General features: G+C 45.0%; 1 protein-coding gene across 3 annotated transcripts in view; it reads left to right on the top strand.

The window, feature by feature from the left end:
• The window catches only part of grik1a (glutamate receptor, ionotropic, kainate 1a), a 59,086-nt gene that overhangs the window by 8,560 nt on the left and 35,954 nt on the right, over positions 1–14,572 (top strand). For all 3 annotated transcript variants that reach the window (XM_061248037.1, XM_061248038.1, XM_061248039.1), the window contains exon 2: positions 12,923–13,090. In XM_061248037.1, coding sequence (XP_061104021.1) covers positions 12,923–13,090 — 168 coding nt within the window. The remainder of the gene's footprint in view (positions 1–12,922; positions 13,091–14,572) is intronic.

Raw genomic sequence — 14,572 nt, 5'->3', positions numbered from 1 at the left:
AACCAATCAGAGGGATGGTGCTCTGGGTTGGTCAGTCACGGTGCGTGAACTTTGAAATGAGGCATGAGGTACATGCAAGGTCGGTGGTTCAAGCCCTGGTGTAGCCACAATAAGATCCGCACAGCCCTCGAGCAAGGCCCTTAGCCCCGCAATCCCAGGGGGGATTGTCCCCTGCTTAGTCTACTCAACTGTAAGTCGCCTTGGATAAAAGCGAGGTAATGAAATAATGTCACATGGACCTGTGTCAGGAAACACATGCGTCCCGAAAAATAAGCAATTCAGTTTTTATTGCATGGTCATAAAGAAGGTGGTCCTCAAATAAAGCAGCTTCAGAGTATTTTACTGCTGAAAACCAGTAAAAACGTGTGTACGTTCCCCCCTCGTGTGGAAGAGGGAGGTTTAGCACCACCTCCAACAGTTCCTGACCCCACCTTCACCACCCCCCTCCCCCCCAGCTAAATTCCCCTGGACTCCAACACCGTTTCCGTACCATCCTGGACCCACTAAGACCCGCCACGATTGGAGAAAGATTGATGCATCCAGCCAGTGCTAAGCCCCCACTCCTTCAGCCCCTGTATCTCAGTACGGAGGAGATTACAGTTTCATTTTTATGCTGTTGGGACAATGGGAAAAGCCACAGGAGCTGGTGAAGACAGATCTAAATGGAAATGGGGTGACATTTTTACACTACGCTGCGCCCGGTTCTCGATGGCGAACCCCCCCCCCCGTCCTCTCCCGGGAGGACGGGCCCGATCGCCCGTCGCCAACGACCCGTGTGCTCCTTCATCACCGCCACGCCCTGTGAGCTCGCCCGCCGGCCCGCGTCTCTCTCGGGTCTCATACAGAGCGGGGGGGGGTCCGGTCCGAAGAGGGCCGGGTCGGATATAACCCGGCCACACTGTACCATGAGGTTGATGAATCGGCATTGACTAATGTAGTCGTTGACATGAATTCATGATAGACAAATACATAACGCATGAAATAACATTTTCATTGGTAAATGCATTTGCTAACAACTAACTAACCAACCTATTTGTGATATGATATTTATACCTTAGCAAACCATAGGATGAACTTATGAATAGTTAATCATTAAGAACTACATTAACTGACTTTTTCAATCCTATATGAATTACTAATAACTAATGTAGTTTAACATGAATTAATGATGTACAAATACATTGACAGAGCTGTACAGATTAACTTCTCAGTAGTAGATGGTTAACAATGACGTTAGTTCATGCCAATTCATGGAACCTTATTGTAAAGTGTCACCTATATCTCAAAAAGGGGGCAGCCCTGCTGCCTGTATTCACTGAGCTTAGCGCTGATGTTCTCTCGGACAGAGAGCTGTGTGAAAGTTGGATGCAGGCAGTCTTTGCCACAGGCTGGGGCTCTGTTTCACTGTATCGGACAGGCTGCTGGCTTTCAGAGCCTGTCCAAGCCTTTGTAATCTCCTTAAATCGTGGAAGTCGATAGTTAAGCGCTTAATGAGACAACTGTGAAATTTCCCTGGGGCTTGTGGTGGTGGGAGTCCCCCCCCCCCCCACTGGCCTGTTAGCACTGCACCGGATTCTGGCCCATTGTCCTGGTTGCGGTTATGTCCTGGTCGAGACTTATAATCATATTTCCTTCACTTTTTTTGCTAAATAAGACAAATATATTGGAAATGAGGTCAAATAGTTTGACTCATTTCATGAATTGCCAAAAATGTCACTTGTCAAGCAAACCTTCATTTAAAACAAGCTAATATTTTCTACTTCAGGTATTTAAAGAAGATCTTAAGTCTTATTATAAGACTAAAACACTTAAGTCTTTTTTTTTTTTTTGCAGAGCACAGTGTCCCTAGGACACTGTGTAAAGAGGAAGGAGATGAGATAGGATGCTCTCAACTGGCTGTCAGGGTGAAAACCTAACATTACAGAGCCCAAATTTCAGCAGTCTCTATCATGAGAGAAGGTGTACAGAGCTTTTCCTCGTGTTGACGTGTTTGAGTACGGACAGGAAATAAGCCCAAGCGTTAGACTGGAAGAGAATTACAGCGTGGCTTGTGGAGAATGGATATGCTATGATTGCTTATGATTAAATGGATATTGAGATATGAATCTCTTAGAAAAAGCTCATATTTCACTGTGTTACATTGGATTGGATTGTTATCAACGCTGACTTTTCTTTTATGGACACGATGATGAATGAGATTTTCATATATACAAAAATGATCTGGAGCATATTATTTTATTAGATGTCTCACCTCTTTGCACGCACAGAATGCCATGTTTAATTTATCTGGAGGCCACAACAGCTCCTGTTGGGCGAGTTGTGAGCATTCTTTTGTCAGTTCATATTTCTTTTTGAAATATTTGTGAACAAATTGATTCTGATAGATTTCTTCTGGAGCGACTGGGAGGAGAATAGATTGCTCGGAGTTGTACGGTTGTGTAGTGGCAATATGGTGAAATACTATCCAATAAAGCTCATACCTGCTGGTTATGTCACACATTTGAGTTTTCATGGTTCTGGCATATCTTCATTGACCTGTGACCATCCGTGGCACACTGTACTAAATTAGCAGTATAACCTGTGACAGTTATCCAGCAGTGACCACTAATATTGCTCTATGTCTTGTTGAAAACTTGCTCCCTAAGTGTTAGAGCTGCCATTTCTCTTCCAGCAAGGTGACATCAAACAGGCTTACCCCTCAGTTTGTTATTTCTGGTTGGAATGTAGTAGCGCTCCGGGTGGCAGTTTGCATGAGTCATCGTGACTTAAGCCTTTAAGGCGTGAGGTCACAAATACGTGATTAGAATGTTCCCAACTGAACATTCTCATGCTGGTGTCGCAATCACTACCGGTAACTGATATCAATGGAGTTCTAGAACACTGACTTAGAATTTAGAAAAAAAAGAAAGAAAAGAACATTCCAGAAAACCTGCTCTTCAAAGGGTTATGGTTCATTGGAGCCACCGTACGGGAGTGGAGTAATCTGGTTTTGTCACCTCGCCTGCCGGCCTGTACGCATGCTCCTAGGTGCAGGGTGTGGCTTGGCCGCGGCAGATCGGTGAGATTCACCGAGGGCTGGCTCCGCCCGTGCCGAGCAGGTGTGAGCGATTCCGCAGGTGGAGGTGGAGGGACGGAAGCGTGGAATGGAAGCCCGGGAGGGAATATTTCCAGGCACTTCACAGAGTTCCAGCCTGTTTTACATTTAATGGATCCGCTTTGCCCGGCCATTCTCCAACATTATCTTTTAAATTACATGTATCCTAAATTATAGCTGCTGAAATTACCCACAAATCACTGCAGCACCGGGGCCGTTGAGTACAGTTTTCTCTGGAGTCGGAGTGGGAGAAATATGCTCGCAGTAATGAGGTGGGGAGAAAAATCTTTTCCCCCCCTCTGGGTATTAAAACCATCAATGTTTCCGTCACAGAAAAGGTGATGGATTTTCGAATCTCCCTCTCAGCTCTGACCAGCGCGTCCGTCTCAGACTCACAAACGCTGTTGTTCGCGGTGGATGTGCTCTCTGGGAAATTGGGAGCATTTTACGAAAGTGGCTTTTGAGGCTACAGTGCCCAAATTCTAGGTTGGGGGTCTCCTCTGCGCAGTCCGGGAGGTAAATGTTTCCCCAAAGTGAGATATTTATCGCTGAATCTGCCACACTGCCTGCAACAGATAAAAAGGACGGAGACATTTGATCAAAAAAATTATTCTCAGTGGTGGAGGATTTAAATTGATTGACTTCTGTCTGAAATAAATTGGCATGCGTCTAATGGTTATCCTGTGTGTACATGTACGGGTGTGGGTGTGGGTGTGTGTGTGTGTGTGTGTGTGTGTGTGTGTGTGTGTGTGCGTGCGTACGTGCGTGCGTGTGCGCATGCAGGTGTGTGAGTGTGTGTATATTTCGTGTCTGTACCGGGACCAGATGTCATGAATGAAACGACTGAAAGCGAGAGAACCCGCAGGCTTCCTGCCGTCCTGCCATGTTCAGAGTATAGGGCTCTGAACTCATCCACACATTCCCACTATCCTGGAGCGGCCTGTCCTGGTCTGACAGGGTCATTTTATCCATTATCTGGGGTCACGACGGACACGTTTTCTGTGTATCCCCCAAACCCCGCTCCCAGAGAGCGGCAGAGTCCTCCGGCTTTTCTTTTCATCTTAAATTCAGCAAACGCACTCGGATTCAACAAGCCAACTGAGGCGTGTCCCAGTCGATATGCAATCAACTGACCAATTAACTGCCGAGACGGATGGCCACACCCCTCCTGATCTGCGTATGAATATACCTTACTTTGCTTGCACTTGGACTAGTCTTTTGGACTAGTCTGTAGTCTATAGACTATAGTATATAGTATATACTTCAGGCTATAATCTGCCCAATCCTCTGTCTATTTGCTCTGATCGATTCCCCATTACCTGCATATTAGCCTTTAGCTTATCTTCATGTGTTGACACAGGCTGCCCAGTGTAGGATGGGTTCCCCCCTCAGTAGCTCAGTTCTTCATGAGAGCCGGGCCTTTTCTTTTTTTTTTCTAGCCACTGTTTTATTTTATTTTTATTTTTATTTTTTACTTGCCTGCTCAAATTCTTGGGGTTTAACATTTTTTTATTTAAAGCATCTTTGTGAGAGTGCCTCTGCAGACGGCTCTATGCAAATGAAACTGAACTGAATAGAAATTAATTCAGTGACAATGGAAACTGGCAGCCATTACGGCTCCGCGGGGCTCGGGATCAGACCTCATCGGCACGGAAGGCAATGCGTTTAGCGGCGCTGCCGTAGCAGGATCCTCACACGTCCGTTTCATGCAGCTCTGTGTCTTATGCACCACACGTTCCTATATGTAGTCTAATGCAGCTGAATACAGCTGTACTGAGGTAGTTTATGCTAAGTACGTTACTCAGGAACGCAAGTGGCTATGCCTCCCCTGAGAATGGAACCCGAGGCCTCTCAGTCAGGGATAAAGTGCATTAACCATCCCTGCTCTCTCTGACTTTGTTTCTAGTTAAATGCTTCTTTTTTTATTGAGTATATTATATTATGGAGTTATTTTGTATTCATACACCATTCATAGGTGTAAGACAGGGGTGCACAGCTCCGGTCCTGGAGGGCCGGTCTGTTTTTGTTCCAACCAATTACCTTAGTTCATTTTTCTGACAGCTCTAGAAATGACGTTGGTTCACTGCTGTACTTGAACAGAGTAGAATATTTTGGATACACTAGCAGTCTGCAGCTGTAGCTGGTGCATGCTGGTGCATGCAAATGTCTAGATATTATTTAGCTAATTAAATAATTACGAGAAGAAGTTGGCACCAAATCCTGAAGCGGATCGGCCCTTGCTGTGCAACCCTGGTGTAAAAACATATGAGAGCAAATGACTCACCCTGCCAAGGCACAGAAACCTAAATGCCACAGCACACATACATGAATGTGTAATGCGGTGGTGGAGATTATTTTAGGTTTGTGTTATTCACGAGTTGTATGAATGATTTCTGCACCCCGTCAGCTCGGTAAAACGGCACCCCGATTCTTCACCTGGACACTGGACACTTAATATCGGTCACTGCCGTCTACCGAGGTGTGGAAATGGACGCTTTGAGAGGACGGCATTCAAAGTGTGTGCGGCTATCGGAGTTAGAGAAGAAGAAAGGCTGAAGGAGGCAAGAAACGCACACAAAATGGTGTCGATGGTGCATAAGCCGTGTTTATTTCCTGGCCGTCTGTATTGGTAATAAAACACTGTAAGTGCTCTACGGAGCTGCTGAGATCAGCTTCCCCGGACCAGGAGCGGGGGAATAAAGGCCTGAAACGAGCCGTTTAAACACGCCCGTAAATCTCCTAATTGGTAAACTGTTAGGCTAATGCCGAAATGTGCGGGCAGCGTCTGCAGCTGGCTGCGTGTTATGACAGTCGGAGAGAGTGCTTTTGTTGTCCTTTACCGAGACGGAGATGCAGAGTCTTATTTAGGAGCCTTTGAACTGAAACTGGCAAACTCCTTTCATTTTTTTTTTTCTGTTTATGTGCGCTTGAGGGAGGACTGCAGTTCCTCTTGTCGACACTAATGGGGATGTAAGGGGTCGTAGCAGCCGCTCGTTCACAGATGAGCTGAAAACTTGGTTAAAGTCAAATCAGTGTTGCTGCCGTCGTGTCTAATGCGTCGTTCTCTAGATGCACCACCCACAGCAAGCCAAAGGATGTTTTATCTGGACTCTTAATGCTGACAGTTTAAATATTGTCTGTGTTGTGGTGTCTTTTCACGTGCCAGTGAATGGGACCACAGATGGAAATTTGCTGCTTAACTGACTCTGGCGTTATAAGTATTGATGCATGGGCTGACATGTTGATTACAGAGCACTGTCCCTTTTAAATGGTATAGATGAAGAAATACTATTATTTCAATTGGCATTATTGATTTTCTTTAAGTATGCCCATTTATTTATTTTATTTACTTGGCTATTTTATCGCCTTGGTCTTCTAGGCCTGTAGTACAAGATAAGAGCATTTACTAAATCTCTAAATGTAAGTGTCTGTATGCGTACTTCGGTTTGCGAAAGCGTTATTCACACTTAGTTACACTTACATTGCATGCGCAAATGCATTGTCAACAGTACTATTTTTTCCTGCTGTTTGAATTTGAATTTGAGAGAGAGTGAGATGGAGGACCGAACACATCATACAAGACAGCGTTCGATTTCTTTCTCTCCGTCACGGTTAGGAGGCGCGTACCTCTCAATCTCGCGGCGCTGTTTTGTGGCAGTCTGGATCGGCGCACGAGACGCCGTCCCCCCGCTCTTTGAAGCGCTTCTGTTCAGGGAAGCTGTCATTTCATCGCACCGGTGTCTGCGTTTCGCTCATGGGCGTCTCTGGAAGAACAATCGTATTTATCAAAGGGAAAACCACGGCAGGCTCCGGAAGGTTCTATTTTAACTGGCAGCTCGGAGCCGTGCAATCGTTCTCTCCAAAGGCCCCACGACGGCTTCGTGGTGCGTTCGCTTTTTAAACTAACAAAAGGTTCAATGGCAGTGATGGTTTCATTAAGGCATACGATAAGGAGGAGGACGGGGGATGCTGAGATAATTAAACATTTATGAAATATTATAAATTTGTGGTATCTCTGCACGTCAACGCTCAGCTGTAATTAACGGAGCATTAGCTCAGGAGGTAATGGCGGTCGTCTGGCAGTCGGGAGTGTTGCTGTTTCAATCCCTGAGTGCGTCGATGTGTCCCTGAGCAAGACGCCTATCTCCCAACTGCTCACAACAAGCTGGTCGGTGCCAAGCATGGCAGCCTATCGCCGTTGGCGTGTGGGTGTGTGTGAATGAGAGGCGGCATGAATAGTATTGCGCCTTGGATAAAATAACTATTTCAAAGCATTTACCGTTTAATCTGTAGCTTTGTGTACATGATTCTTAGTCGATTGAAATTGGACGGACCTTTGTACTTACAGAAGTGAGGATAGTCCGTTTCACTGAAAACCTTTTCTTTCCCTCATTTTCTTTCTTTTGCACTAGACCACTGGTTCTTAAGCTTTTTAATATCGGGACCTAAATTTGAAATACTTTGTAATATTAGGACCCAAAATTGAACTTAAAAGACTAGCCTATACCTTCCAGGGACCCATGAAACGCACGTCCTTGCGTGTTCTACTCCACTACAAACTCCTTCTGGGACCCACTGCAAACACTCCCGGCAACCATTTTGGGTCCTGATCCACAGTTTAAGACCCCTCAGGGTCTAAAATAAATGCATCTTTCTCCTCTCAGCAGCGTAGCTGCTCTGGCGCAACGGTTCGGGAATCAAGCTCGCAACCCCACCTCTGTCTGCTTGGTTCTGAAGTGAAGCAGTGCAGCGGTGCCCCAGAGCACAGCACTTAACCTGAACTACTGCAGTAAAATATGCGGCTGGGTAAACGGATTGCGTGTCGAAAGAATGTAAGTTGTGCACATCGCTTTGGGTAAGAGCGTCTGCTAACTCACGTCTGGTTGTGTACAGGACGGTGGTCGGGCTGGGTAAATTATTACTCTGGATGTTTCCTAGGTGATCTGTGATTTCATTCTCTCACACCCCCCCCCCACATCTCCCCTGAGAATTTTGTCAGTTTCCCAATGAATACATACGTAGCACCTGACATTTGCTGTTCACTACAGCTGAGAGACCTACTCTAGACTACGTATGGAACAGTGTGTGTGTGTGGGGTTTGGGGGCGGGGGGGGGGGGGGGAGATGGGTTGTGTATAATTCACTGCTGGGGATGTTTCCAAGGCGATCGACTTCTGCCCACCTGTGTTTTATATGCCATCGAATAGACAGGAAGTACTGCATGTTCACTGGAGCTGAAACTGGAGACTGTGTGACTGGAGGATTATGGGTAAAAGTCTGCCTGTCTTTGAGTGACAGAAGTTGGCAGAAGAGGCCTCCATTACTGTCGAGGTACTTTGGGATGGGGGGTGTGTGTGTGTGTGTGTGTGTTGGGGGGGGGTGTTGTTTACTGAGAGTGTCCCGAGAGGAACCCTCTGACCCAATTTTTTCCCCCACTCTCTTTGCTTTTAAAGAAATCTTTTTCTCGCAATCTCACAAGTGATTCCACAAAGGCTCATGCGCTTGTCTGGGAGAGTGGTAGTGCTATCCTGGGTCACGGCTTTGCAGGGCTCCACATTTACGAGCAGGGAACGGGACGGAATTAACAGCCTGTGCAGTCCTTGGGTCTAATTGAGCTCATCCAGTATAATGCTGATTTTGTCGATGGCCAAAATTGACCTCTGCTTTAAAAAGGTCAATGATGTCATATGATGAGGGCCGGCTGTTGGAGGCCCTTGGCCCGCTTTTGAGTTGTTCTTATTCCGGCCCCTGGGGTGGTAGAGGTCTAGGTGCAATTTTGGACTGGGGGGGTGGAAGGGGTCGCCCTCGGTCTGCGATTGACAAACCCTGGTCCTGGAGAGCCACAAGGTGTGCTGGTTTTGGTTTTGACCTTAAATTAAGCGACCGATTCAGACCCCTGCCCTTGGTGATCGTCGATGCTGCCTCTGCCTACAAACAGCTCTGCAAACGATACTCAATCAATTAAGCACAGCATTCAGCCTGCCTCCTAAAATGGGAAGGCTATGTACAGCTGACAGTCTGCACTTTAAGCTCATATTCATTGTTTCGTTTCAAATCCAGTGTGCTGGAGTACAGAGCCCAAAGGCTCTGTAGTGGACTCTAGTTGAGTTCTCTAGTGGTGTAGAACACCAGCGGCCTGACAACTGGTACCAGTGCTTGTCTAATTGGTGCCTTGCTCGTTGTGAATTCCCTCGCATAGCTCCTGAAGTTGTCTTGGGATAGCAACATTTGCGGCATTTGGCAGATGCCCCTTATTCAGAGCAGTTTATAGTGTTTTTTTGCACAAGGTCCGTTTACACAACAGGATTGTGGAAGTATGTCAGGTTAGCGCCTTGCCCAAGGGTACTGCAGCCGACCGGGAATCGAACCTGGAATCCGGGACTCGCAAAGCCGCGTTTCCCAAACATTATGATAAACTGTTGCTCAACTGGAGCGAAAAACGGCTCAGGGCAAAATGTTCCGACTTGTACTACCGAGGGGAGTCTTAGTTATTTCTACAACAGGCTTATGAAACTGAGCTGTGCTGGGCCTCGAGCTGTCTGCAGTTGTGTGCTGAGTTCAAATGATACGGTTAAATTCTGTCAGCTTCTAAGCAGTTGTTTCTATTTAATGCCTTCGTTTTGTATTATGTTTAAGGGAGGGGAAAATTAAAGTGCATTTTTAGCCAAGTTTAGCACTGCTGGGGGCGATGTTTTCCACAGTAATTGGTTATTCTCTGCCACGTTGCGTTTTGAGGGAGATATTTTATAGTCTGTTGGTGTTCCCTCCATGTTGTCGAAACCCTGCCCTGAACATGTATCCGGGAATTTATAAACTGCTTGATTTCATTGCTTATAAGGTGGTTAAGATTCATTATTTTGTCACTTGGACCTGTTATACAACATCATGTAAGGTTATGATGTGGTATGATTCCACCATATAGTCTGTACATGCTGAATTTCATCAAACCCTTTCAACAAACTTGCAGTGAAAGCAATCATAACTGAACCATAAATTGTTACTCAGCATAATGACCCATTTTTATTGAGCTTTCGTGACTCATAAATTGTCATATAACTTCTTCAGCTGAGTTGGCAAACAATCGGACATTTTCTTAACTGTGCAAAAAATCTCCTCAGTTGTCCAGCCAGGTGCTTGCGGAAAGGATCATCATCATGTTCACCTCCTGTCCCACCCCCTCACAAAAACCCGGGCCCAAAAGAGTCAGCAACCGAAAAGCAATCTCTAAAAAAAATACATATTTTACCGGATTAATTTCTGGCCAGCTGCATGGCAGCTCTTTTTCTATCGCCGTTTGTTGAAGTTTTATCCCCCCTACTGCTTCACGGCAGTGAAAGTGTCCACTGTGATACTCTCAGCAGGGCACTCCGCCAACGGCTTAACTTTCGTCCCCTCCCGCCCGTGTGAAATGCTATATCACAGAACCGCTATCCCTGCAAACCGCTGTTTAAATCCCATTACTACAGTCCCCCGGAACGTCGCGGAAACCTGGGCTGTCCGCGAACCTATTAATCTTAACACCACCGTACTCTCTTTTTTGCATATACCGGTAGGCCAAACAGACCTGAGACTGAATATCCCTGCGTCTCCGTATCCATATGTTAATTTGGTTTTCATGCTCATCTCCTACGGCGGATTTGTTTTAGTTCTTGCTAATCCATTGAATGCGTTTTCTTAGTGTAGCAACTCGCTTCGTCAGCACTTAATCCCCCTAACGATGGTATCAACAGTACTATGTGTTTAGAAATATGTTAGGGATGTGTGTTCCTGACGTTCTATATTTACTTTTGCATTACATAAGAATAGGCATTTGACAGCAAAATGGATTATTGGTAGATGAGCTATAAAACAAACCCTGTCAGATTAAATTAAGTCTTCGCCATTATGCGTGTGCTAACGACCATTAAAAAGGAGAAGTAATTTAAGATTAGCGAATAACATACATACTCCGTTAACAAAAGACAATGATGAGTTGGTTCATTTTGGCTTGATTATAGCGTTGGCAAATGGAAGAACGGCATTAAAATAATCAAAAATCAACGTCTTAAAACAGGATTGCGCTTGATTGCGCGCCAGAGTGGATGTATGCCGGCGCGTGCGGTTAATTTTCATCCTGCTAACTGGTTGGTGAATGAGCGACGATAAGCGGGGAGAGGCTCTTTGTTCTGAAGACAGCACTTGCGGTTCCCGGGGGAACGGCGCATTTCTTCAGCTCTTAAACCGCCCCGGCATCTGCGGGGAAGAAAAATGCATCTCTTATCAGCCCATTACGCAGAGGCAATTGAAACATTCGAGCGCATTGTGCTGTAATAATCTTCCATTTTTGCCCTCCCATTACGCTCAAAGCCCCTCACAGACACCACGGCCCCGAAGGAAGACCGCTGGGTCTTTCGCAAGCTTACGGTCTCTCGGCTACAACTGAACCCCTCTTATCCCCGAGGGTAATAAAGATGTTAATCAATATGTGAGTGGGTGTGGGTATGGATAGGGACGTCGGCCAAGTGCCAATCATGTGAAGTAGGCTAGTATTTGTCGTAGCAGTATGTACATTCTTCATATGACAAATCACGGCTTAGTACACTGAAAAACATTGAAAACAATGAACATAAACGGTAAAAATCTGGCAGTATGTAAGTTCCATACAATTCAGAGATGTGGCTTTAAATAAAGACAAGGTTGGAGAAATTTAAGTGGTTCACTTCCCCGCCTAACATGTCAGCTTCTGTGTTTTGTCACATTAATAGCCTCTCGTTATAAAGAATCAGGTAGTTCTGTACAATGTGTGAAGCTGATTAGAATTTCCTTGAGCCAGACCTGAACATAAGTGATCGTTTTCCCTTTCATAGCCATGGAAATAAGCACCACTATGTCCACGTGTGTGTACAGTACATGGATGTTCACAAAAATATGAATCTTCTGGTTTTCACATTCATGCACCAACAAGACCCCTCCGTTCTGCCACTTCGTGCCGTCTGACGCCTCCTACTCGCCACACTTGCACTTCACGCTCACGACTGCTGTCTGTCCTGGTCCCACGGTGGTGGAATGACCTCCATGGGATGTCAGAACGGCAGTCTCTGACCTCCTTCAAGCGCAGACTGAAGACCCATCTCTTCAGGCTACACCTTTCCCTCCCCAACTCACCACCATGATTAGCCTTAGACTGTAATGGCATTTATGTATAGATTGTATAGATATTGTTACTTGTATAGGCATTGTTGTTTTTTATTGGCTGTTGTATTGTTGTATTCTTGCTGCCAACTGTGGTATGCTAGTTTGAAAGTTGATTGTACTCTTCAAGGGTTCTGATTTTCTGTATGTTTACACTAGGACTCAGAACTGTACTGTCCTCTCAGGTCCTCTTTGCACTTGTTCTTGTGTTTGATTTGCACTTTGTTATACGCCGCTCTGGATAAGAGCGTCTGCTAAATGCCATGTAATGTTATGTAATGTAATAAGGGATACATGTATGGCACATTTAGGCCTCTCTGTCAGTAATTTATGCTTCATTTAGAATCTGTCATGAAAATATTGTTCAAAGTGTTTTCTGTTAGGCATGCATGCAGATTATGAATTAGGAGTGTGACTGTGGGTTTTTATAATATATATATATATATATGTATATATATATATATATATATATATATATATATATATATATATATATATGTATATAATCACCATTCTCACAGATGTTAGAAAATGGAAATCGCTCCTGTTTGAATGCTTGTCATCATTCCGGCCATGTCTGCTGAAAGGTTGGCGATATTGCCAACCGCACTCTTTCACTCTGTCATCTCATTCAGTCTCTTTCATTTCCTCTCTGCAGGTGGGATTTTTGAGACCATGGAGAACGAGCCCGTGAGCGTGGAGGAGCTGGCTTTCAAATTCGCCGTCACCAACATCAACCGGAACAAAACCCTGATGCCCAACACCACCCTGACGTACGACATTCAGAGAATAAACCTCTTCGACAGCTTTGAAGCCTCGAGAAGAGGTGAGTCTCAGGTTCTTTATCTATCCGTCGACTAATCCATCAGCTATAGGTCATAGTGGCTAAGGTGTGGCTATAGTGGCTACTGTATATAGGCCATTAACTTATCCATCAACTATAGGTCTGTGTACTGTATGTATATAGGCTTTAGTGGCTCAGGTGCTGGACTGGGACCTGGAAGGTTTGTGGTTCAAGCCCCAGTGTGGTCACGCCCGCTGTTGGGCCTTTGAGCAAGGCCCTTAACCCCCACATTACCCCACATTGCTCCTGCTTAGTCTAATCAACTGCAAGTCTCTTTGGATAAAAGCATCAACCCCCTGCCTATAGTCCATTGAACGTAAGTTGCTTTGGATAAAAGTGTCCGCTAAATAAGCGTAATGTAGCTGGCATTATAGCACTTTTCACCATATTATTATCCTCACACAATGCCCCAGCTAGCGCTGTAAAATGCCTTTGTGATGGCTTTCAGTTTTGTGTGGAGTATTATACGGTCTGACTGTTACACATCAACATGCAAAATCAGCCCACAATGGAGCCTGAGGGGTCTCAATAGGCTTGTTTCACTCAGGCCTATTCTCCTTCTCATTCGTTCATATTCCACGGTAAACCCACAACAACAGAACGGCACCAAATTCAGGAGGCCTTTTTGTGTTTAAATTTATCGCATAGTGCCATATTTTACCAGATCCATGCAGAAAAATACAGTTATTGTGCAGGTACTGTTGTGAAATGTGTTTGTGAGTGAGATTTGACTGAATAAATAGGCAGGGAGACCGGCTTTGATCCAGTGTCCCCAGGTGACCTACGGTCATCATTTGACTAGTATATATCTGGGCTCGCTCTCACCTGTAAAATATGTTTTAATCTGAGAGTGGCTGTCCTATGAATAAAAGTTTAAAGTTGACCTTAAAGAAAAAATATCACTTATGTGACACTCATATCCTGCACTCATTTCAAGTTTGCTTTTTTCAAATGACAAAAAGTATTGCCACAGCTTGAAAAAGGCTATGGAAATGAATAATTTACCCACAAACTACACTTGTAGTGTGTATAACCTTGAATGGCCATTGAATAGTTCTCATCCAGCTTTGTGTGTGAACAGTTACGGTCTGAGAGATAACTCTGCAGCATAATAAAATTGCTTTAAATCCCCACAAGACTAAATTGTAATGCCATATTGGTAAATAGAAATAAGCTGGGGTTTTTGTTGGTGTTCTTGAGAAGTAAGGATTTTTCGATGTATGTACAGTATGCAATCTCTACCCCCGGGTGACTAGAGTGCAATAATACGTTTTGCTCAGGACAACAACCACAGTCTACATCGGATGACAAGTTCACGAATGTTCTGTGATTTCAGTCGAGCAACACTCTGTCTCTGGACTATAAAGTGGCCTAAACCCTTTCAGTGCCAAGCCCAATATGAAGTGGCTTCACCCAAAACCAAAAGTTGGGAAGATTTAGTAGGGCTCAAAATAATAGTGTAGC

The sequence above is a fragment of the Conger conger genome, chromosome 7 (assembly GCF_963514075.1).
Source record: "Conger conger chromosome 7, fConCon1.1, whole genome shotgun sequence".
Taxonomy (NCBI): domain Eukaryota; kingdom Metazoa; phylum Chordata; class Actinopteri; order Anguilliformes; family Congridae; genus Conger; species Conger conger.
The sequence above is the reverse complement of the archived record's forward strand: the minus strand, read 5'-3'. Positions and strand labels throughout refer to the sequence as shown.